Raw genomic sequence first — 25838 nt, 5'->3', positions numbered from 1 at the left:
GTCTAGAGCCATCCTCTTTGGAACCCCCTTTCAGGTAGTTGAAAGCAGCTATCAAATCCCCCCTCATTCTTCTCTTGTGCAGGCTAAACAATCCCAGCTCCCTCAGCCTCTCCTCATAAGTCATGTGTTCTAGACCCCTAATCATTTTTGTTGCCCTTCGCTGGACTCTCTCCAATTTATCCACATCCTTCTTGTAGTGTGGGGCCCAAAACTGGACACAGTACTCCAGATGAGGCCTCACCAATGTCGAATAGAGGGGAACGATCACGTCCCTCGATCTGCTCGCTATGCCCCTACTTATACATCCCAAAATGCCATTGGCCTTCTTGGCAACAAGGGCACACTGCTGACTCATATCCAGCTTCTCATTCACTGTCACCCCTAGGTCCTTTTCCGCAGAACTGCTGCCTAGCCATTCGGTCCCTAGTCTGTAGCGGTGCATTGGATTCTTCCATCCTAAGTGCAGGACCCTGCACTTATCCTTATTGAACCTCATCAGATTTCTTTTGGCCCAATCCTCCAATTTGTCTAGGTCCTTCTGTATCCTATCCCTCCCCTCCAGCGTATCTACCACTCCTCCCAGTTTAGTATCATCCGCAAATTTGCTGAGAGTGCAATCCACACCATCCTCCAGATCATTTATGAAGATATTGAACAAAACCGGCCCCAGGACCGACCCTTGGGGCACTCCACTTGATACCGGCTGCCAACTAGACATGGAGCCATTGATCACTTCCCGTTGAGCCCGACAATCTAGCCAGCTTTCTACCCACCTTATAGTGCATTCATCCAGCCCATACTTCCTTAACTTGCTGACAAGAATACTGTGGGAAACCGTGTCAAAAGCTTTGCTAAAATCAAGATACAATACATCCACTGCTTTCCCTTCATCCACAGAACCAGTAATCTCATCATAAAAGGCAATTAGATTAGTCAGGCATGACCTTCCCTTGGTGAATCCATGCTGGCTGTTCCTGATCACTTTCCTCTCATGCAAGTGCTTCAGGATTGATTCTTTGAGGACCTGCTCCATAATTTTTCCAGGGACTGAGGTGAGGCTGACTGGCCTATAGTTTCCTGGATCCTCCTTCTTCCCTTTTTTAAAGATTGGCACTACATTAGCCTTTTTCCAGTCATCCGGGACTTCCCCCGTTCGCCACGAGTTTTCAAAGATAATGGCTAATGGCTCTGCAATCACAGCCACCAATTCCTTCAGCACTCTCGGATGCAACTCGTCCGGCCCCATGGACTTGTGCACGTCCAGCTTTTCTAAATAGTCCCTAACCACCTCTATCTCCACAGAGGGCTGGCCATCTCTTCCCCATTTTGTGATGCCCAGCGCAGCAGTCTGGGAGCTGACCTTGTTAGTGAAGACAGAGGCAAAAAAAGCATTGAGTACATTAGCTTTTTCCACATCCTCTGTCACTAGGTTGCCTCCCTCATTCAGTAAGGGGCCACACTTTCCTTGGCTTTCTTCTTGTTGCCAACATACCTGAAGAAACCCTTCTTGTTACTCTTGACATCTCTTGCTAGCTGCAGCTCCAGGTGCGATTTGGCCCTCCTGATATCATTCCTACATGCCCGAGCAATATTTTTATACTCTTCCCTGGTCATATGTCCAACCTTCCACTTCTTGTAAGCTTCTTTTTTATGTTTAAGATCCACTAGGATTTCACCATTAAGCCAAGCTGGTCGCCTGCCATATTTACTATTCTTTCGACTCATTGGGATGGTTTGTCCCTGTAACCTCAACAGGGATTCCTTGAAATACAGCCAGCTCTCCTGGACTCCTTTCCCCTTCAAGTTAGTCCCCCAGGGGATCCTGGCCATCCGTTCCCTGAGGGAGTCGAAGTCTGCTTTCCTGAAGTCCAGGGTCCGTATCCTGCTGCTTACCTTTCTTCCCTGTGTGCAGTTCTGGTCTCCCATATTTAAGAACATAACAATGGTCAGACCAAAGGTCCATCTAGCCCAGTATCCTGTCCACTGACAGTAGCCAATGCCAGGTGCCCCAGAGGGGGTGAACCTAACAGGTAATTATCAAGTGACCTCTCTCCTGCCATCCACCTCCACCCTCTGACAAACAGAGGCGAGGGACACCATTCCTTACCTATCCTGGCTAATAGCCATTAATGGACTTAATCTCCATGAATTTATCCAGTTCTCTTTTAAACCCTGTTATAGTCCTAGCTTTCATAACCTCCTCAGGCAAGGAGTTCCACAGGTTGACTGTGCGCTGAGTGGAGAAGAACTTCCTTTTATTTGTTTTAAACCTGCTCCCCATTAATTTCATTTGGTGACCCCTAGTTCTTATATTATGGGAACAAGTAAATAACTTTTCCTTATTCACTTTTTCCACACCACTCATGATTTTATATACCTCTGTCATATCCCCCTTTAGTCTCCTCTTTTCCAAGCTGAAAAGTCCTAGTCTCTTTAATCTCTCCTCATACAGGACCTGTTCCAAACCCCTAATCATTTTAGTTGCCCTTTTCTGAACCTTTTCTAATGCCAGTATATCTTTTTTGAGATGAGGGGACAACATCTGTACGCAGTATTCAAGATGTGGGCATACCATGGATTTATATAAGGGCAATAAGATATTCTCCATCTTATTCTCTATGCCTTTTAAAATTATTCTTAACATCCCATTTGCTTTTTTGACTGCCGCTGCACACTGCGTGGACATCTTCAGAGAACTATCCACGATGACTCCAAGATCTTTCTCCTGATTAATTGTAGTTAAATTAACCCCCATCATATTGTATGTATAATTGGGGTTATTTTTTCCAATGTGCATTACTTTACATTTATCCACATTAAATTTCATTTGCCATTTTGTTGCCCAATCACTTAGTTTTGTGAGATTCTTTTGAAGTTCTTCACAGTCTGCTTTGGCCTTAACTATCTTGAGCAGTTTAGTATCATCTGCAAACTTTGCCACCTCACTGTTTACCCCTTTCTCCAGATCATTTATGAATAAGTTGAATAGGATTGGTCCTAGGACTGACCCTTGGGGAACACCACTAGTTACCCCTCTCCATTCTGAAAATTTACCATTTATTCCTACCCTTTGTTCCCTGTCTTTTAACCAGTTCTCAGTCCATGAAAGGATCTTCCCTCTCATCCCATGACAACTTAACTTACATAAGAGCCTTTGGTGAGGGACCTTGTCAAAGGCTTTCTGGAAATCTAAGTATACTATGTCCACTGGATCCCTCTTGTCCACATGTTTGTTGACCCCCTCAAAGAACTCTAATGGATTAGTAAGACATGATCTCCCTTTACAGAAACCATGTTGACTTTTGTGCAACAATTTATGTTCTTCTATTGTCTGACAATTTTATTCTTTACTATTGTTTCAGCTAATTTGCCTGGTACTGACGTTAGACTTACCGGTCTGTAATTGCCAGGATCACCTCTAGAGCCCTTCTTAAATATTGGTGTTACATTAGCTATCTTCCAGTCATTGGGTACAATAGCTGATTTAAAGGACAGGTTACAAACCATAGTTAATAGTTCCGCAATTTCACATTTGAGTTCTTTCGCAACTCTTGGGTGAATGCCATCTGGTCCCGGTGACTTGTTACTGTTAAATGTCTCAATTAATTCCAAAACCTCCTCTAGTGGAGGAGGATGAGTTCAAAGTGGAACAGGTACAGAGAAGGGCTACTAGAATGATCCGAGGAATGGAAAATCTGTCTAATGAAAGGAGACTCAAAGAGCTTGGCTTGTTTAGCCTAACCAAAAGAAGGCTGAGGGGAGATATGATTGCTCTCTATAAATATATCAGAGGGTTAAATACTAGGGAGGGAGAGGAATTATTTAAGCTCTGTTCTTGTGTCAACATTGGTACTAATGGATATAAACTGGCCATCAGGAAGTTTAGACTTGAAATTAGACAAAGGGTTTCTAACCATTAGAGGAGTGAAGTTCTGGAAGAGCCTTCCAAGGGAAGCAGTGGGGGCAAAAGACATATCTGGCTTCAAGACTAAGCTTGATAAGTTTATGGAGGGGATGGTATGATGGAATAGCCTAACTTTGGCAATTAATTGATCTTTGACTATTAGCGGTAAATATGACCAATGGCCTGTGATGGGATGGGATCTGAGTGACTACAGAGAATTCTTTCCTGGGTGTCTGGCTGGTGAGTTTTGCCCACATGCTCGGGGTTTTTAGCTGATAGCCATATTTGGGGTTGGGAAGGAATTTTCCTCCAGGGCAGATTGGCAGAGGCCCTGGGGTTTTTTTGCCTTCCTCTGCAGTGTGGGGCAGGGGTCACTTGCTGGAGGATTCTCTGCACCTTGAATTGAGGACTTCAGTAGCTCAGACATAGGTTAGGGGTTTATTACAGGAGTGGGTGAGTAAGATTCTGTGGCCTGCGTTGTGCAGGAGGTCAGACTAGACGATCATAATGGTCCCTTCTGACCTTAAAGTCTATGACTCTATGAAAATATATGCATCTGATGTTTCCAGATTATGTACATTTCCAATTTGGAAGTTCTGTGCTGGCGCCAATATTGAGCAGTTAAACTATAGAAAACCCCCTCACCACTCTCATGCTAGGAACCTGGGTATTACTACAGCTCTGTATTTTAGATAACTACATTTTAGAAGTAAGTACTTTTCTCTTTTGTCAAACCATAATTGGATTAATTCTGCATCCAAATATATTGACTGAAGTCCTGATTCTGCAGGCACTTAGACACACAGAACGAGTAAAACTAAGCATGTGCCTAAATTTTAGCAGGATTAGGGCCTATATTTGGAAGTGAAGACACTTGATCAGTTATGATGGAAAGCACAGTTGAACACACAACTAGACAATCATGTCCAATACCCACTGGGGTGAAATCCTTGCCCCAGTGAAGTCAATAAGGGTTTTGCCAGGGGAATCAGGATTTCGATCCATATGTTTCTGCTCTCATGCAATCACATTTCCTTATAGCTTTGTATTGAAAGCGCATGGAGTTGCATGTCTATTTAGATGTACACTTGCTGTTTTTTACCTTTACAAAAAAGATGCATCTATGGATTATGCAGCACTTAATTTAATGCTTTTATTTCTAACTGATAGCTCAAAATATATAAGTTTATACTCCAGATTCTCAGCCAGTGTAAATCAGCATAGCTCCACTGATTATAGATGAAACTATGTTGATTTACACCAGCTATGGATCTGGCCTAGAGACTTTTTCAAAAATCACTTTGCCCCTGTGTAATCCAGATATTATGTTTTTGAAAAATACATGGGACAGTCCTATAGTATGACTTTCCAGTGTAGCTTTCACAAAAATTGTTTTTTGTCAACATGGCTGTACAGCGGAACATTCATCCTCTGTACATTGCAATGGGTGGGAAAAACAAAGACGATGGACGAAGTGAAGATATGTTCTGAAAGATCAAAGAATGCTGATTTGTGAATGCAAACTAATGAAAATGTTGATAGATTTTTAAATGTTGGTTGCACAAATTCAAATTGAAAATTGTCGAAACCTCAAGATGATGCTAATCTTGTCAATAATTTTGCCAGCGTATTACATTAAAACAGGATTTCCTTCAGCATCAGGCATGCATGTATATTTGGTCCACCTCTTTTTTTTGTCTTGAACAAACCCATTTATTGTGGCTAATACTGATAAAATCCTGTTCACTATTTATTTTTGAGTTGAGTATCATTCATGGATGTTGACAGGCAGTGGCATATTGTTCCATATTTATGTCCCTAAAGAGGGTGTAATATTGCAGAGCACTGATCCTGAAAATATGTTCTATGGGCACATTCAGAAAAGATAGTGAATGCTGCAGGAAAGGTGAAGGAGTGGGTTATAGAAAGGGATGTGGTTCAGCAGAGGTGATCTCTTTTGTAAGTTGTTCCACAGAATTAAAAAGTTAAGCTACTGGCCTAAAATAAATTGAGGCATCTATTTATTTTCTGTATTAGTGATTACATCATTTGAAAGTTAAAATTGGTTTTTCTTTGTATTGGAAGTGTGGATCGTTCAGCTTCAGAGTTATCACCTTGTAAACAAGATGCAGATGCACCCTCAAATTATCTTGTCCTGTTGATTAGTCTGATTATGTTAGCTGAAGAAGTAGGCAGCATAAAGACTACATCACATACTGGATGCATAGATCCTGATTCTCAGCTGCACAGAAGGGGTATACAACACAACTTGTGGGGGGGAAAGGGGTGCAAAGGTGGCTTTATGGCACCTTTGTGCTCCCCCCATTCCTAAACTGGCTGTACTGGGCTGGTTCCCTGGAGTGAGTTAAAGCAGCCTATATGCTGTTCTAATTTACACTAGCTGGCAATAGCCCCATGCTGCCATCATGGCAGTCAAGGATTGCTGAACTGCAGGGAAGACCTGGTCATGCCCCCTTTCCCCAGGTATATCCCTTACACTGACAGTCATGAATGGGGATAGTATATGAGCAGTTAGGCCAGTTCTACAGCAACAAAGCATCCATTGCACTGGGGTGATCCTCTTGCAGGTGGCTAGGTGGCTTTAGGACTGGTGTAGACAGTAGAGCAGCAAAATAGCAGCCCTAACACAGACAAGAATCTGGGGCACGTTCTGTTCCTCAATAAATAGCAAAATTATCTATTTAAACTCTCTTGGTTGTTCTTTTGAGCTTGTCCCAAGACCTTGAATAGAGAAATGTAAAAATCCCATCTGGTCAACTCTTCTTACTTCAGAACACATTATGTATTTGCTCAGATACCATACCATCAGCAGTTAATGTTTATAGTACCCGGGACTGGTCAGTGTGAATTCTCAAAAAAAAACAGATATGCAGATTAAGCAGAATCATAGATCCATCAAAATTAGGCTATTAGGCCTCACTGTAAATATTTTTTCTTTGTCCTGGAAATTTTATCATTGACTTTAATGAGGCCAGAATTTCACCCTCCGTGTTTACAACCTCAGATACTTGTCAACAGTATTCATATCCTGTCCAGTCATTTAGCCAAACTATGCATATTTAGGTCCCAGTCATGCAGGAAAGGCAGTAGATACTGAAGATGTTTAGCATGCTGCAGGATTGTGCTACTTGGATCTTATTTTTTCTTCATGCCATTTCCTCCATCCACTCAGTCATTTTTCTTTAAATGATTTCTCTCCGTTATGTCAACATGCATCTGCTGCTGTGGTGCCTATAACTGTTGCAGCATTCTAATATAGGTGCTGTCTCACCAGTGCTATATAGAGAGAGGGGCTGTCACTTCACTGTTCTGGGATGTGACACCTCTGTGTAAGCAAACTAAAATCACATTAGCTTCTCTCTGTGGCAATATAGCAATGCAAGTTCATATCACTTTTGCACTCTGCAGTTCCCTAGGCCCCTTTTCAACAGTGCTGCTTTCCAAGTAACTCTCTCCCATTTAATATCTTTCTTCAGATTATTATTCCTCTGTTCTGTTAGGTTGCATTTTCCAGTCTGAATTTATTTCTTGCCCATATTTCTAACAACTTCAAGGTCTCTCTTATTATTTCTATCCTCTTTGATATTTGCAACACTTCCCTAGTTAGTATCATCTGTGAATTTAATTATTGTGCTGTTTATCTTTTCTTCCAGATAAATGAGACCAAATTCTGATCTCACATATACTAGTTTTACACTAACTTATTTGAACTTTCACCTGATTTACCGTGGTCAGTGAGATCAGAATTGGAGTTATCATGCTTGTGTGTTTGTGTGAACACCCACAACTGTATAATGACCTGGATGATTGTTTTCAGATGATTACTTATTCCTACTGAAAAACTGTCCTAGTATTGAGCTAATTCATTGTCTAACTCAAGAGTGGAATGAGAAACCAGCATTATTATCCACTGGGGCTACGATCCTCTCACTCATTGATACTGATCACAAAGAGCATGGTTTACAACTGTTAGAGGACATAAACATGGGTGAGAAGAGTAAGTACAATAAGATATAATTAACAGACATTTATAGTGAAGTTATGTAAATGTCACATTTCTCTATTTTCATTGCAGTATCTGGGAAGTTACAAAGCAATTCCATTGTAAATGGCAATAAAATGAATAAAAACAAAGTTATTGAGGTCACAATCATTTAATTGTGTTAACAAATATAATTCAGCTAATTTAAAAACACATAGTTAATCTTTTCCCTTTTCCCTTTCCATTGATACTTTCCAAAAAACAAACTGCAAATCCATAAATTATTGTGTCGTTGATGCTCCTGTTATCCTTAATCTATACTGGAGAGTGATTAAAATAACTAAGCACCTTCTGTTTACAATGGGTCCAATTCTGCAATCTCAGTATTTATGGTACTCTCTTTGAGATCAAAAAAGTTACTTTTGCCATGTGCTACAGCCTGCCTTGCTCAGTCCTGTGTTCAAATTAGCACTTTTGGTAGGGTCTGCTGCAAATTCCTGTATTTTCTTCTAGAGTTAAGGACCTTTCTTGGCCATGTAATTTGGCAACTTGGCGCATTTGGTTTTTCCACTTGCAGTGATGATTACTCCCAACTGATGGCCTTATCCTACTCCCACTGAAGTCAATAGCAAAACATCCATTAACTTTATATAAAAATAAAAGGCAGAATTGGGCTACACATTCTCCAGTTTTTCTGCTGGTCATGGGGTTTCAGACATGATTTTGAGTGCTGTGGGAGGATGTAGCTTTTAATCTTTATAAATAAAGTAAACACTTCTATTGGATTTTTGATCAGTTATCTCTTTATTTGGTCCTTACCCTTAGAATTTATCCAACTGGAAAAAGAATTATTGATCTGTAGTCATATTATCCCCTAAGATCATGCCTCTTTTTGTTCTTTGTTTTAATATGAGCAAAGCAGAAACTGATTGAGGGCAAATACTGTGCCACTACATGATATTTTTTTCTTCATCAGATGCACTGGAACAAGTTATTTTAAATGATACGGTCTGTACCTTGGAAGGTTGGAAGAAGATCGCAGATACATGTGCAGAAAATAAGCATGAAAGATTGTCTCAAGAAATCCTCTCGATCCTTACCTCACAGGAAGGAGTGGTTCAGATTTCCCCATTTGATGATGATGCAAAGATAATGGAACATGTTTTCTTGTAGTTCTTCCGTAAAGCAATTGAGGGAGCTCTAACAACATTCAACCGAAGCATCGTTATAGTTATTTGTATGAATTATAGTAAACACGGATCACTCAGAAATAGAGCTGATACTTCTTTTTGCCATCAAATGTAAATTAGTATCCCCTTTTAATACATGTGTGTCTTAACTGGGAAGGTATATTCAGTGTAGAACAAACTTGGCCTATTTAGTTAATGAATATTGTGAAAGTATGTTTATATATTTCCTTGTATTGAATAGTTCCAAGTTTTTCTTTTGTCCATCTTTGTGCTTCAGTCTTTATGCGGGGAGGGAGGGAATCATCATATGAGTCCCATTGCCAATGAAATGAATAAGATTTTGGGACCTCTGGAAGCAAGGAAGACAGTTGTTTCCTGGGGGGCCACATTCTGCCTTCAGAGATATGGCTGCAGTTCCTATTAACTCCAGTGGGTGTTGCACATGCGCATCTGACAATTGAATTACACCGTCAGAGGCAATCATGAGAGTCTTACTTGGTTCATATTGCTGGCTAAGAGACAGGCATTACAGCCTTCGGAAAAGGAAGATATTCAAATACGGCCTTTGCCAACAAATAAACTGGGTTTGCATTGGCAGAGATTTTCAGAGGTGTGGGCATGAGAGCTGGAAACATCAAATACCAATATAAACAGGAAGAATGCAGATCTGTTTTTATTTATCCTTCCATTTAGTTTAAACTGAATTAGCTCATGATCACTCAAACCACGGTTGTCCTTTACAGTTCTTCTATGAGGTCCTCACTGTGACAGGTTGGATCACAGAAACCCACTTGGGACTGCCATCTGATGTGCCAAGACTGCCTCTGAGCCTGTTTTCCTTGGCAGCTTGGGACTTCAGAACCCTGCCTGGTTGTGCCAGACATGCTTGCCTGCTACAACCACAGCCCCAGGTCTGAACCACATCCCACACAAGCTGCATGCTTAACTGAAAACAGCTTAAAAAGTGTGCCTGTCTCCAACACTCAGATGCCCAGCTCCCAATGGGGTCCAAATCCCAAATAAATCCGTTTTACCCTGTGTAAAGCTTATACAGGGTAAACTCATAAATTTTCTGTCCTCTATAACACTGATAGAGAGGTATGCACAACTGTTTGCCCCCTCCCCCCCAGGTGTTAATGCATACTGTGGGTTAAATAAGTAAAAAGTGGTTTTATTAAATACAAAAAGTAGGACTTAAGTGGTTCCAAGTAATAACAGACAGAACAAAGTGAATTACCAAGCAAAATAAAATAAAACACTCAAGTCCATGTCTAATACAGTAAGAAAGCGATTACAGATGAAATCTCACCCTCAGAGACATTCCAGTAAGCTTCTTTTACAGACTAGTCTCCTTCTAGTCTGGGTCCAGCAATCATTCACACTCCTGTGGTTACTGTCCTTTGTTCCAGTTTCTTTCAGGTATCCGTTGGGGGTGGAGAGGCTACCTCTTGAGCCAGCTGAAAACAAAATGGAGGGGTCTCCTAGGGGCTTAAATAGACTTTCTCTTGTGGGTGGAGACCCCCTCCTGTCTCCTATGCAGAATCCAGCTCCAAGATGGAGTTTTGGAGTCACATGGGCAAGTCACATGTCCATGCTTGACTGAGTTCCTTACCAGCCAGGCCACGTTCCCGGGAAAGCTCAGATGTGGATTGGCGTCTCCAAGTTCATTGTTAGCTTAAGTGTTTCTTGATTGGGCACTTACTGAGAAGCTGACCAACTGCTTTTCTCAGGAAGCTGACCCAACTGCTTCAGTGAGGCTACTTAAAATTGAACTAGTACATAGCCCATATTCATAACTTTGAATACAAAAATGATACATGCATACAAATAGGATGAATATATCCAGTAGATCATAACCTTTGCAGCGATATGTTACATGGCATGTCTAGCATAAAATATATTCCAGTTATGTCATATTTCATAAGCATATTTCCTAAGCACCTTTAATAAGCATATTTCCATAAAACATTATGGGGTACAACATTACACTCACTACTCATCAATACCAAATCTAAAATGGCATCACCTGTTGTTGGTTCAGCAAGTATTTGGTGAAGAAATCTGTCAGCTATCACATCCCGGAAAATCTGGGCCCTACTATTATTAGTAGCACTTGTCCTCCAATCTGTATGTGGGAAGTTAAAGTATCCTATAATCACACAATTCCCAGTAGAATTTATTTAATTAAAAATATTAAAGAGGTCTCTATCCATACCCAGATTGGATGCTGGGGGTCTATAGCATACTCCAAGGACTATCCACAGGAACCTCTAGTACCTTTCTTTTCCAAAGTGATTTTGACCCAAACAGACTGTCTTATCCAGTCCACCCGTTATAATTTCTTTACAATCTACCTCATGGTTAATATACAATACCACTCCACTATCTTTGCCTGTATTTCTGTCTTTCCTGACTATCACATACCCTTCAATATCTGTACTCCAGTCATGACTATTACTCTACTATTTCTGTTATCCCTATTATACCTGGTTTCACTTCTTGCATCAGTACTATTAGTTCCTCCTTTTTGTTACCCAGGCTCCTTTCATTCCTGTACAAACATCTTAATTGTTGCTCCTTGGCCTTGCCTACATTCCTCGCCCAATTGGGTAGTCATTCTGCCAGTATTGCCTACCTGATCGTTATCTTCACTGTTATTGGCAGGATCTTTCCTCTTAATGTCCATTATCCTACCCATTGCTGTATCCTTTCTTACTTGATTTAGCTCCTTCTCAATGTTAAAATCAGGTATGGATTACATGAGCATTTCCCGTTTCCCCTGAGTTCTTTGTTTAAAGCTCCTTTAATTAGTTGTGCTAACCTCCAGCCCAGAAGTCTGTTTCTCTTCTCAGGTGGAGTCCATCCCATGATAACAGTCCACTGTCCATGAATGCCTTCCAGTGGTCAAACATCCCAAAGCCTTTCTTATAGCACCATTGCCTGAGCCATCTGTTGATGATCATCTTGTCTTGCTTTTGTTCTCTTCCTCTAGGCACTAGTGAGAATCCCACTGAGCCTCCATTTCCTTAAGTGTGTTCTCAGCCTGGCATAGTCTCCCTTGATATGTTCTAATGAGAATCTAGCTGTATCATTTGTTCTCACATGAAGGACAATCAGTGGATTCTTTCCTGCTCCCATTAGGATCCTCTTCAGCCTCAGGTCCACATTCTGTATCTTAGCTCGTGGAAGACAGCACACACACCTTTCTGTTCTCTGGATCAGCTCTGGTGACAAGCCTGTCTGTTTTTCTTAGTAGGGAGTCACTAATCACATAGACCTGTTTTTCCTGGTGAAGGTGTTATTCTCTTGCCTTCCTCCTGTTTTATCTGCCTGCAAGTCCTCTTGGCTTTTGTTCTCTCTTGCAATCTTCTGAGTCATCCTGTATTCTCCTGGGGTTCTGAACTCTGGGTATCTCCATTGGCTCTTCTCTTCTTATAAGACTAGCTGCTCTTTTCTTTTTCCTTGCCCTCCCACCTTCAGTTACTGCCTGCTGTGTCCATTCTTCATTTTCCAACTCAGCAAACCTGTTCCTGAGCTCTATTTCTCCTTTACTAGCTGGTCTTTTCCTCTGCCTGGTTCTCGTAGTCACATGCTTCCACTGGCCACTTTCCTTATCCAACAGTTTCCCCTCAGAGTTCTTCAGTCCAGCTTGCATCTGCAAGTCTTAACTTTTCCCTTCAGCCTCCTTTGGCCTTCACTCCATCATCTGCCCCAATCCCCTTAGAAACTCAACCATTGTTTCCACCTGCATCTCCAAGCCTCGGATCTTCTTATAGACTTGGGGGCCTGATTCTTCTCTCACTTACATTTTACATTGGTGTAATCCCATTAATTTCAATGGAGTTACTTCTGATTTACAGCAGTGTGGGAGAAAAAACAGGCCCTTGTTTTTTTCTCTCTTATTATAGCTCATGCTGACTCTATAGCTTGACTCACATTTAGATATGGATAATACCTTAGTAGTAATAGCACTAAGTTACTTTCTGATGAGCCAGCCACACTGTTAAAAGAATAAAAATGGGGCCAAATTCTGACCAATTACATGGGTGTAAATCCAGAGTAATTTAATTTACCACTAGAATTACTCTGGATTTACACTGATATAACAGACAGCAGATTCTGGTCCTCAGAATCAAGACAAAGAACACAAATATAACAGGCATTCCCACAGTATAAAGCCTGGAATATGCTGAAAAACAGTACCAAAATAATTTTGATACTTCACAGAGTTATTTCATTGTTTACTATCTGCAGCATCTGAAAGATGTAAGTGAATTCAGTTCCTTTTATTATAGTGAACAAGACACTGACAGGTTAGCAACACAAGAGTTTTATTTCAGAGTAACAGCTGTGTTAGTCTGTATTTGCAAAAAGAAAAGGAGTACTTGTGGCACCTTAGAGACTAACCAATTTATTTGAACATAAGCTTTTGTGAGCTACAGCTCACTTCATCAGATGCATACTGTGGAAATTTAGCCGTATGGAGTGGAAATCTATCAACTGCATGAAAAAACTTGTGCAGATACAGACAGACATCATCTTCCTTTCCAAATGCAAACAGATGGACATCGTACCAAAAGGTATTTTCCACAGTATGCATCCGACGAAGTGAGCTGTAGCTCACGAAAGCTTATGTTCAAATAAATTGGTTAGTCTCTAAGGTGCCACAAGTACTCCTTTTCTTTTTGCAAATACAGACTAAGACGGCTGTTACTCTGAAACCTTTCTACACTCAGACTCTGTGCTTGTGAGTGGGGAAGTATTGCCTCTCAGAGGAGCATTTAATTTTCCTAGGTTACTGGGTGGGGGCTCACCCTCAGAGATGTTCCAATAAGCTTCTTTCACAGACTAGACTCCTTCCTAATCTGGACCCAATCCTTTCCCCGGTATGGTCCTTGTTAGTTCGAGCAGACATCTCGGGTAGTAAGCAGGGGTTTTCTCATGACTGGCAGCCTCTTTTGTCCTGCTACACCCCCTTTTATAGCTTTTGCACAAGGCAGGAATCTTTTGTCTGTGCTTGTCCCCACCCCTGCCTCATCAATGGAAAAGTACAAGGATTAAGATGGATTCCAGTATCATGTGACATGGTCACAGGTCACTATAAGACCCCTAGTCTCCATTCTTCCTGGGTTGGCCCACACATACGTAGGAATGTTTTCAGGTAAATAAACAATTTACAACCAATTGTCCTACTCAATGGGAGCCATCAAGATTCTAAACCACCATTAATGGCCCACACCTTGCAGAATTACAATAGGACCTCAGAGTTATACTTCGTATTTCTAGCTTCAGATACAAGAATGATACATGCATACCAATAGGAGGAATATATTCTGTAGGTTATAACCTTTGTTATGATACCTTACAAGAGACCTTTTGCATAAAGCATATTCCAGTTACATCATATTCTCACTCATAAGCATATTTCCATAAAACATATGGAGTGCAACATCACACCCTCTACAGTGTTTTTGGAGGAGGTACATAATCCAGATCTGAATTTTGTGGCTTAGTGCTGTGACAGTTATTGCAATCAAAGGCAATGTCTCAGGGGATCATATTGTATTAAATTTCTGTCACTGTGGATTGCTAACAATTCCAGGAGGTCAGTTATCACAGCTCCTCCAGGACCCAAAAAACAGTGGGAGGTGATTAAGGTGAATCACTTAGATTTTGAACACTTAGAATCATAGAATCATAGAATATCAGGGTTGGAAGGGACCCCAGAAGGTCATCTAGTCCAACCCCCTGCTCGAAGCAGGACCAATTCCCAGTTAAACCATCCCAGCCAGGGCTTTGTCAAGCTTGACCTTAAAAACCTCTAAGGAAGGAGATTCTACCACCTCCCTAGGTAACGCATTCCAGTGTTTCACCACCCTCTTAGTGAAAAAGTTTTTCCTAATATCCAATCTAAACCTCCCCCACTGCAACTTGAGACCATTACTCCTCGTTCTGTCATCTGCTACCATTGAGAACAGTCTAGAGCCATCCTCTTTGGAACCCCCTTTCAGGTAGTTGAAAGCAGCTATCAAATCCCCCCTCATTCTTCTCTTGTGCAGGCTAAACAATCCCAGCTCCCTCAGCCTCTCCTCATAAGTCATGTGTTCTAGACCCCTAATCATTTTTGTTGCCCTTCGCTGGACTCTCTCCAATTTATCCACATCCTTCTTGTAGTGTGGGGCCCAAAACTGGACACAGTACTCCAGATGAGGCCTCACCAATGTCGAATAGAGGGGAACGATCACGTCCCTCGATCTGCTCGCTATGCCCCTACTTATACATCCCAAAATGCCATTGGCCTTCTTGGCAACAAGGGCACACTGCTGACTCATATCCAGCTTCTCATTCACTGTCACCCCTAGGTCCTTTTCCGCAGAACTGCTGCCTAGCCATTCAGTCCCTAGTCTGTAGCGGTGCATTGGATTCTTCCATCCTAAGTGCAGGACCCTGCACTTATCCTTATTGAACCTCATCAGATTTCTTTTGGCCCAATCCTCCAATTTGTCTAGGTCCTTCTGTATCCTATCCCTCCCCTCCAGCGTATCTACCACTCCTCCCAGTTTAGTATCATCCGCAAATTTGCTGAGAGTGCAATCCACACCATCCTCCAGATCATTTATGAAGATATTGAACAAAACCGGCCCCAGGACCGACCCTTGGGGCACTCCACTTGATACCGGCTGCCAACTTGACATGAAGCCATTGATCACTACCCGTTGAGCCCGACAATCTAGCCAGCTTTCTACCCACCTTATAGTGCATTCATCCAGCCCATACTTCCTTAACTTGCTGACAAGAATACTGTGGGAGACCGTGTCAAAAGCTTTGCTAAAGTCAAGAAACAATACATCCACTGCTTTCCCTTCATCCACAGAACCAGTAATCTCATCATAAAAGACGATTAGATTAGTCAGGCATGACCTTCCCTTGGTGAATCCATGCTGGCTGTTCCTGATCACCTTCCTCTCATGCAAGTGCTTCAGGATTGATTCTTTGAGGACCTGCTCCATGATTTTTCCAGGGACTGAGGTGAGGCTGACTGGCCTGTAGTTCCCAGGATCCTCCTTCTTCCCTTTTTTAAAGATTGGCACTACATTAGCCTTTTTCCAGTCATCCGGGACTTCCCCGGTTCGCCACGAGTTTTCAAAGATAATGGCCAATGGCTCTGCAATCACAACTGCCAATTCCTTCAGCACTCTCGGATGCAACTCGTCCAGCCCCATGGACTTGTGCACGTCCAGCTTTTCTAAATAGTCCCTAACCACCTCTATCTCCACAGAGGGCTGGCCATCTCTTCCCCATTTTGTGATGCCCAGCGCAGCAGTCTGGGAGCTGACCTTGTTAGTGAAGACAGAGGCAAAAAAAGCATTGAGTAAATTAGCTTTTTCCACATCCTCTGTCACTAGGTTGCCTCCCTCATTCAGTAAGGGGCCACACTTTCCTTGGCTTTCTTCTTGTTGCCAACATACCTGAAGAAACCCTTCTTGTTACTCTTGACATCTCTCGCTAGCTGCAGCTCCAGGTGCGATTTGGCCCTCCTGATTTCATTCCTACGTGCCCGAGCAATATTTTTATTCTCTTCCCTGGTCATATGTCCAACCTTACACTTCTTGTAAGCTTCTTTTTTATGTTTAAGATCCGCTAGGATTTCACTATTAAGCCAAGCTGGTCGCCTGCCATATTTACTATTCTTTCGACTCATTGGGATGGTTTGTCCCTGTAACCTCAACAGGGATTCCTTGAAATACAGCCAGCTCTCCTGGACTCCTTTCCCCTTCAAGTTAGTCCCCCAGAGGATCCTGGCCATCCGTTCCCTGAGGGAGTCGAAGTCTGCTTTCCTGAAGTCCAGGGTCCGTATCCTGCTGCTTGCCTTTCTTCTTCTGATGAGGCATGCATATACTTGTTCAGGCTGTTATTCCAGAGATACCAACAGACAAACAAAGGTTTTGGGATAAAAGCCTGTGTTTAAACTTACTCAGGGCCTTCTTTCTGATCCAGCAAATAGACAAGACCTTCTTTATCATTTTTACAATGCAAATATTTGTAATAAAAATAATAATATAAACAAAAGAAATAATATTTTTAATTCACCTCATACAAGTATCGTAGTGCAATCTCTTCATAGTGAAAGTGCAACTTACAAAAGTAGACCTTTTTTGGTTACCTAACTGCACTTAAAAATGAAACAATGTAAAACTTTAGAGCCTACAAATGCACTTAGTCCTACTTCTTGTTCAGCCAATCGGTAAGATAAATGAGTTTGTTTACATTTACGGAAAATAATACTGCTCTCTTCTTATTTACAATGTCACCAGAAAGTGAGAACAGGCATTTGCATGGCACTTTTGTAGCTGGTATTTATGTGCCAGATATGCTAAACATTCATATGCCCCTTCATGCTTTGGCCACCATTCCAGAGGACATGCTTCCGTGCTGATGACGCTTGTTAAAAAAATGTGTTAATTAAATTTTTTACTAAACTCCTTGGGGAAGAATTATATCCCTCCTGCTCTGTTTTACCTGCATTCTGCCATATATTTTGTGTTATAGCAGGCTCAGATGATGACCCAGCACATGTTGTTCATTTTAAGAACACTTTCACTGCAGATTTCATAAAACGCAAAGAAGGTACCAATGTGAGATTTCTAAAGATAGCTACAGCACTTGACCCAAGAGTTAAGGATCTGAAGTGCCTTCCAAAATCTGAGAGGGATGAAGTGTGGAGCATGTTTTCAGAAGTCTTAAAAGAGCAACACGCTAATGAGGAAACTACAAAACCTGAACCACCAAAAAAGAAAATCAGCCTTTCTTCTGGTGGCATCTGACTCAGATGGTGAAAGTGAACATGCATCGGTCTGCACTGCTTTGGATCATTATTGAGCAGAACCCATCATTAGCATGGACATGTGTCCCCTGGAATGGTGGTTGAAGCATGAAGGGACATATGATTCTTTAGCACATCTGGCATGTAAATATCTTGTGACGCCAGCTACAACAGTGGCATGTGAATGCCTGTTCTCACTTTCATGTGACATTGTAAACAAGAAGTAGGCAGCATTATTTCCTACAAATGTAAACAAACTTGTTGGTCTAAGTGATTGGCTGAACAAGAAGGACAGAGTGGACTTGGAGGCTCTGCAGTTTTACATTGTTTTATTTTGAATGCAGTTATTTTTTTGTACATAATTCTACATTTGTAAGTTCAACTTCCATAATAAAGAGATTACAATACAGTACTTGTATTAGATGAATTGAAAAATACCATTTCTTTTGTTTTTTACAGTGCAAATATTTGTAATAAAAAATAAATATAAAGTGAGCACTGTACTTTGTGTTGTAATTGAAATCAACATATTTGAAAATGTAGAAAACATCCAAAATATTTAAATAAATGGTATTCTATTACTGTTTAACAGCACGATTAATCACGATTAATTTTTTTAATCACTTGACAGCCCTAATAGGAACACATTATGATCCCAGAATTAAAGGGCAGGAGCAAGACTGCCTTCTTCGACCACATAGAATGGCTTTCAGTCAAGTCCGACATAGTATGGAGAGCAAGTGCTCTGATGCCTGGAAGATGCCCACTAAAATATCAATACTGACTACAGTTCTGTGCCTCTGCTTTAAAATAGGTTTCCTCTCACATGCTCACTTCAAGTCCAGCATTGGTCCTTTTTACAGGCAGATCCTTTTGACCACTGGCTGGAAGTCTCTCAGGCATGTACTAGTGACAAAAAACATCAATCAGTTTTAACTTTTTAGTTCCTCCACAAGGACTTTTAAAGAACAACCAACTTCAAGGATGGATATAAGAACTGGCAGTATTAGCTGATGCATGGCCATGGTTAATCTTCCCAAATAAAGCATTCCTGGTCCATGACTGGGGCTCCTAGGTGTGATGATAATACAAATGAATAATAAAACTGGATGAATTGAGATGATTTAGATAAAAATAGGGCCAAGTTGTGAAGTCAAGGTCTGCATCTGAACTTGCCCCAAAATTTTAAGGGAATTTTAATCACATGTTCTGGTTTGGGCACATCTCCAGCTACAGATAGTGTTTATAACAATGGTTGAATGTATTGGTGGGTATGTCATATCTCCATTTGTTGAGGGTGGGGAAGTGGTGAATGGGACAGGGATATCATACAATTTGCCTTTTCTTTTGTTCTGGTTTTTGAGAACAGATTTATATTCAAGTAACTGAAAAGAGACAGTTTTGAGAGGAAAAAGGTAAATGGGGAGGCAGTTAGAGCATGCCATCAGGAGACCAGGGCTCTAGACCTCACTCTACACACATTGTGTGACCTTGGAAAAGCCACTCATGTTTTCTCTCAGTTTTTCCTTTTGTAAACCAGGATTAATGACACTTGCCAACCTTTATGAAGGCATTTGTCATCTATGGATGACAAGTGCCACATGGTTAGGAACTTTTGCAACGTTTTTCATTTGTTGAAAGGCTGCACTATTATATCAGCTGATAGTAAGAGCTTTATCATACCCAGCACGTTTTCTGTTTCACTCACAGGAACACTTTTAAATGGAAGCAGATCCTGCATTGTATCTGTACTCCTTCTGAGAGATATGTTAAAGCTGCATCAAAACGTCAATAATAATCCATTGGTTCTACTAAATTACAGCACAAGAGGATGTGTTTTAATGGTCTTTGTCTAATCAGTGAGGCTTAATTGAGCGTCCAAATTTAAATCCCATTTGTGTTTGTATGTGCCTTTGGCATTATCTCTTGATCCAAATATTAGATGCAGAGCTGTCCTTTCAGAGCTGTCTGTGCTCATTCTTTAATGCACCCCTGAAGCTTGAATTGACCTTTTGAAGTACTAATTAGCCATCTTCCCCACCTTGTTCATCTCACTCCTGAAAGGCCTCTTGTGATTCATCACATACAACACTTGACTAAATTTCACTTAAAAAATAATAGAACTAATAAATACTAGGCTGGGAACAGTTTATATAGAGAAACAAACAAACCTGGAATTACAAAGACCTTTACCTGTCATCTCCCTGATCACTGTGTATGTGCTCTAACATGTAAAATGATGGGCTGATCCACCAGCTGGGAAGGTGAAATGATGCTCCAAACAAGTGCACGGTTCTAGTTCCTTTGCTTAGGGCTTTTTCTTTATTAATTTATAAACCAAGATTCAAAATAAAGCAAACCAAACTGTCCTTCTGCCCTTCCAGCCAGCCACTCCCAGTCCCTATTCAAGCCCAAATTAATGGTGTTAAATTTGCAAATGAATTGTAGCTCTGCAGTTTCTCTTTGAAGTCTGTTTTTGAAGGTTTTTTGTTGAAGGATGGCTACTTTTAAATCTGTTATTGAATGTCCAGGGAGATTGAAGTGTTCTCCTACTGGCTTTTGTATGTTACTATCTGATTTGTCTGATTTGTGCCCATTTATTCTTTGACATAGAGACTGTCCGGTTTGGCCAATGTACATATGGGAACAGAGTAGGCAATGGGGTTTGTTACACGATTGGTTCCCGGGTTAGTGTTTCTTTGGTGTCATGTGAAGTTGCTGGTGAGTATTTGTTTCAGATTGGGGGGCTGTCTGTAAGCGAGGACTGGCCTGCCTCCCAAGGTCTATGAGAGTGAGGGATTGTTTTCCAGGATAGATTGTAGATCATTGATGATGTGCTGGAGAGGTTTTAGCTGGGGGCTGTACGTGATGGCCAGTGGAGTTCTCTTATTTTCCTTGTTGGGCCTGTCCTGTAGTAGGTGACTTCTGAGTATTGACACCTACTCATCAATTATTGGGAGCGGACCACATCCACCCTGACTGAATTGGCCTTGTTAACACTGGTTCGCCACTTGTAAGGTAACTCCCTTCTCTTCATGTGTCAGTATATTTATGCCTGCATCTGTAATTTTCACGCTCATCTCTGCTTCTATCTGGCTCAAACACCTTCTCAGGCCATCTCTAGCTTTAACGCAATTTCCATGTACCTCAATGACATTTACTGTACTTGGTTGTTCCAGCAGGTTTAACATTCAGGGGAATGCATTTACTTAGATACAGACCTAGCAGGACATAATTACCAATGGATCATTGCATTTAAAAATGGAGTGCATTGGAGTGCATTGTTGGTTGGAGTGCATTGTTCAACACTCAGACCAGTGTTAAAAATGTTACAAATGTTAGCTTCTGTTTTCCTATTCCATTTCTTTATTTCAAACTGAACATAACTTCAACCTTCTTGTTTTTAATTTTGTAAACTCCAATGTAATCAGCACAAGATGTTAACTGGAAATGATGTGTATACTGATGAGTTTGGACTTGTGCTGCTTTTACTACTTATTTTGTTATCAATAGACAGCATTTAAAACAAAATACTTGAATAGCTGTGTAATTTCACTCTTATTTTCTGCAATTGGGACTGAACCAAAAGCTATTAAAGTTAATGAAAATCTTTGTGACTAAGAGTACAGTGAAAAAGGGTGGTTATAACTGGTTGCAATGGGCAGTGTGCCCAAATTGTTTAATCCATCCTTATCTCTAGACAGGAAGGTAATAAAAACAAATACCCTTATTATCTGGGATTTTAAGGAAACTGTTCTAATAAGTAAGACTTGCAATACTTGGTTTTGATCCATTTTAATCAATAGCAGTCCCCTTCAACATCACAAAACCATTTAAAAATCTGTTAAGTATTTTGTACCCTACTCATTTGTACAATGTCTGGATAAACTTAGTTGATGACATTACAATAACTTCTGTTTAATGTCATGCATTAGTAAAGCACCCATCACTGTAGTATCAGGGGACCCATTGCATAAATTAGTGATGCATTAAATTAAATTAAAGAAAGGGAGACAAATTTTTCTTCCCTTTCTGTCCAACCTGATCTCTTATATCACTGTCAGTTATTTGTATTATAACTTATAACTATGTAACTTTTGAAACAAGGCAGCTAACACATTCAAGATCTATATATTGAATTAGTGCTTAGCCATAGTTTGAGGAAGTGCTGTTCAGACTCAAACTAGATTTAGGCACAGGTTTAGGCTCAATGTGAAATTGAGGGTAAGGCTAGTGTTCAGGTTCAGATTCCAAAGCACTTAAATTTAGCAAGCTGCTTTTATTTTAGGCCATTCTGATCTAATTTCTGAACTGCAGTCTATGTTAGATTGACTGTAAATCCGAACAATCACAGAATCCTAGAAATGAAGGGCTGGAAGGGACCTTGAGAAGTCATCAAGTCCATCCCCCTATGCTGAGGCAGGACCCAGTAAATCAGATCATCCCTATTTGTCCAGCCTGTTCTTAAAAATCTCCAATGATGGGGATTCCACAATCTCCCTTGGGAAGCTTAACTACACTTATAGTTAGAAGGTTTTTCCTAATACCTAATTTAAATCTCCCTTGCTGCGGATTAAGCCCATTACTATTTGTCCTACCTTCAGTGCACATGGAAAACAATTGATCACAGTCCCCTTTATAACAGCCTTTAATATATTTGTTATCAGGTCCCCCTCAATCTTCTTTCTCAAGACTAAACATGCCTAGTTTTTTTTAAATCTTTCCTCATAGACCAGGTTTTCTAAACCTTTTATCATTTTTGTTGTTCTCTCTCCAATTTGGCCACATCTTTCCTAAAGTGTGTAACCCAGAACTGGACATGGTTCTCCAGTTGAGGCCTCACACCAGTGCCATGTAAAGTGGGACACTTATCTCCTGTGTCTTACATACAACACTCCTGTTAATATACCCCAAAATGATATTAGCCTTCTTTGGAACTGCATCACTATGATTCAGGTTCAATTTGTGATCTACTATAACCCCCAGATCCTTTTCAGCAGTACTATCACCTGGCCAGTTATTCCTGCTGGTCTATTACCAAGGGCTTAGTTTATTTTCTCCTTTGAGTCTTTTTTGATTCCTATTCCTGCATTGATTTAAGTAGAGATCAGATCTGTTGTTTTTCTCCTGGCGGAATCCTTCAGACCTGTCATGGAGCCTTGGGGAACTTCCACTCCCCTTTCTTAAATGTTAACTTCTCTTGGTCACATCCCTTTAGCACTATATCTCAGCAGAGGAGGATTCTGAAACAAAGAAACATACTCTGAATTACATCAATGCTACTCCACAATGAGTCAAGAGTCGCTTTTGTATGATACAAGGCACTCCTCCTCCGGGTTGACCTCACTGCTTCTTCTGCCTCAGTCCTAGGCACAAGGAAAGAAGAGGTCAGAAATCAAACAGAGCTTTCCTGCCAGAGTGATAATGCCACTAGGCCAACAGCTTGGCCAGTATTATGCATTTTAAAGGGGAAGCATTAAGAGTAGTTTAGATGTGTTACAGGAGTATGACTAGGACATAAAACGGAAATTTGGAAACAAATTGTGCTAGCTAGGACACCCATTGATGATCTTTGTCAAGACTGTTACTAATCTGATATTGGTTTATTCTGTTTTATTAAATGGAAAACCTTTAGGAATAGGAACGGTATCACTTAGCAAAGTTGATAGATTAAATAGCCTTCTGTGTGAAACAGCTATCCTACAGTGACTACAGGACCCAAATTCTGCCCTCAATTACATCTGTGCAACTCCATTGACTGAGAGCAATATTTAGCCTGTGATGTTTACAATATAGTGGTCCAAATTTATCCCTGGTGTAGTTCAATGGAGTTAAAGCAGGGTTTAATTTTTCCATTGTTTGTAATGTACACAAAGTCAGTTATCTATCCCCACAAGATTCTGCTGATATTGTGTTTATATTAGGGCTGTTGGTTAACTGCAGTTAACTCACGCGAGTAACTCAAAAAAATTAACCGCGATTAAAAAAATTCATTGTGATTAATCACACTGTTAAACAATAGAATACCAATTGATATTTATTAAACATTTTTGGCTTTTTTTCTACATTTTCAAATATATTGATTTTTATTACAACACAGAATACAAAGTTGTCATAAAAATAAAGGGAAGGGTAACCACCTGTCTGTATACAGTACTATAAAATTCCTCCTGGCCAGAGGCACAAAAACCTCTTACCTGTAAAGGGTTAAGAAGCTCAAGTAACCTGGCTGGCACCTGACCAAAAGGACCAATAAGGGGACAAGATACTTTCAAATCCGGGGGGTGGGGGAGGAAGAGGTTTTGTCTGTTCCATGTGGCTTTTGCCGGAGACAGAACAAGAAAGTAAACACTCCAACTCCTTAGTAAGTATTTAGCAAGGAAATGCATTAGATTATCTTTTGTTTTGGCTTGTGATTTTCTCTGTGCTGAGAGGAAGGTGTATTCCTAGTTTTTCTTTTTGTAACTTTAAGGTTTTGCCTAGAGGGAAATTCTCTGTGTTTTGAATCTAACTGTCCTGTGAGATTATCTCCCATTCTAATTTCACAGAGGTGCTTCTTTTACCTTTTTTCTTTCTAAAAAAAGTTCTGTTTTTTTTAAGAATCTGACTGGTTTTTTTAGTGTCCTAAAAAAAACCAAGGCTGGTCTGTGCTCATCTTGTTTATTCTCAAGCCTCCTCAGGAAAGGGGGTGTAGGGCTTGGGGGGATATTTTGGGGAAATAGGACTCCAAGTGGTCCTTTTCCTGATTCTTTGTTAAATCACTTGGTGGTGGCAGCGTTTACCTAATCCAAGGTACAAGGGAGAATTTGTGCCTTCGGGAAGTTTTAACCTAAGCTGGTAGAAATAAGCTTAGGCGTTCTTTCATGCGGGTCCCCACATCTGTATCCAAAGTTCAGAGTGGGGAGGGATCCCTGACAAAAGTGTACAGTGCTTACTTTATATTATTTTTATGACAAATATTTGCACTGTAAAAATGGTAAACAAAATAAATATAATTTTTCAATTCACCTCATACAAGTAATGTAGTGCAATCTCTATCGTGAAAGTGTAATTTACAAATGTAGATTTTTTTGTTACATAACTGCACTCAAAAACAAAATGATGTAACACTTTAGAACCTACAAGTCCACTCAGTCCTACCTCTTGTTCAGCCAATCGCAAAGAAAAACAAGTTTGTTTACATTTATGAGAGATACTGCTGCCTGCTTCTTATTTACAATGTCACCTGAAAGTGAGAACAGGTGTTCGCATGGCACTTTTGTAGCTGGCATTGCAAGGTATTTACATGCCAGAAATGCTAAACGTTCATATGCCCTTTCATGCTTCAGCCACCATTCCAGAGGACATGTATGCCCGCAAGGGCGGGGGAGATACCAGCGAAAGGATGACACCCAGGCCTAAGAATAGCAAGCTACACTTTATTGAAGGAAGAACTTCTGCTCCAATCTGCGTGGGGAGTCCTTGGGGCGCGCGGAGGGGCTGCAGGGGACTCTGGCCATTCGGGACAGCTGATCAGGCAGGACTCCGCTGGGGGGGAGTCCTCTGTGGTGTTATATTCTCCACGCTTATCTCGAGGTTACATGGGGTGAACAGCTGGTTACATCCATTACATTCATGATTTATGCTTATTATATAAACTGACTTGTTTATAGGCAAAAATATGCTGAACTATGCTAAACTATATCTTGGAAGGGTCTGTCGGACAAAGTTCATTGAACTGCCTGCATTCTCCGCTTACATTCAGTCACATCGCAGTCCACCACTTAGTTCCTCGCCAATCTTCCACAACCTTGCCCCGACACTCCACCCCTTGGCGGACTGCGGTGTGTTCATTACTGCCACCAGGGCATGGCGAGTGTGCGCACTGGTTTGAGGGTTGTTAGTCAGGCCAGGAGGGTGGAGGAGCAATTCATGCAA

The 25838-nt window shown here is 40.9% G+C and overlaps 1 protein-coding gene across 11 annotated transcripts in view; it reads left to right on the top strand.

The window, feature by feature from the left end:
• The window catches only part of CLHC1 (clathrin heavy chain linker domain containing 1), a 33741-nt gene extending 24563 nt beyond the window's left edge, over nt 1-9178 (top strand). For all 11 annotated transcript variants that reach the window (XM_073339302.1, XM_078852322.1, XM_073339295.2 and 8 more), the window contains 2 exons: nt 7743-7922; nt 8884-9178. In XM_073339302.1, coding sequence (XP_073195403.1) covers nt 7743-7922; nt 8884-9080 — 377 coding nt within the window. In that variant the 3' untranslated portion in view covers nt 9081-9178. The remainder of the gene's footprint in view (nt 1-7742; nt 7923-8883) is intronic.
• The last annotated feature ends 16660 nt before the right edge of the window (nt 9179-25838 follow it).

Source organism: Lepidochelys kempii, chromosome 3 (genome assembly GCF_965140285.1).
Source record: "Lepidochelys kempii isolate rLepKem1 chromosome 3, rLepKem1.hap1, whole genome shotgun sequence".
Classification (NCBI taxonomy): Eukaryota; Metazoa; Chordata; order Testudines; family Cheloniidae; genus Lepidochelys; species Lepidochelys kempii.
The sequence above is the reverse complement of the archived record's forward strand: the minus strand, read 5'-3'. Positions and strand labels throughout refer to the sequence as shown.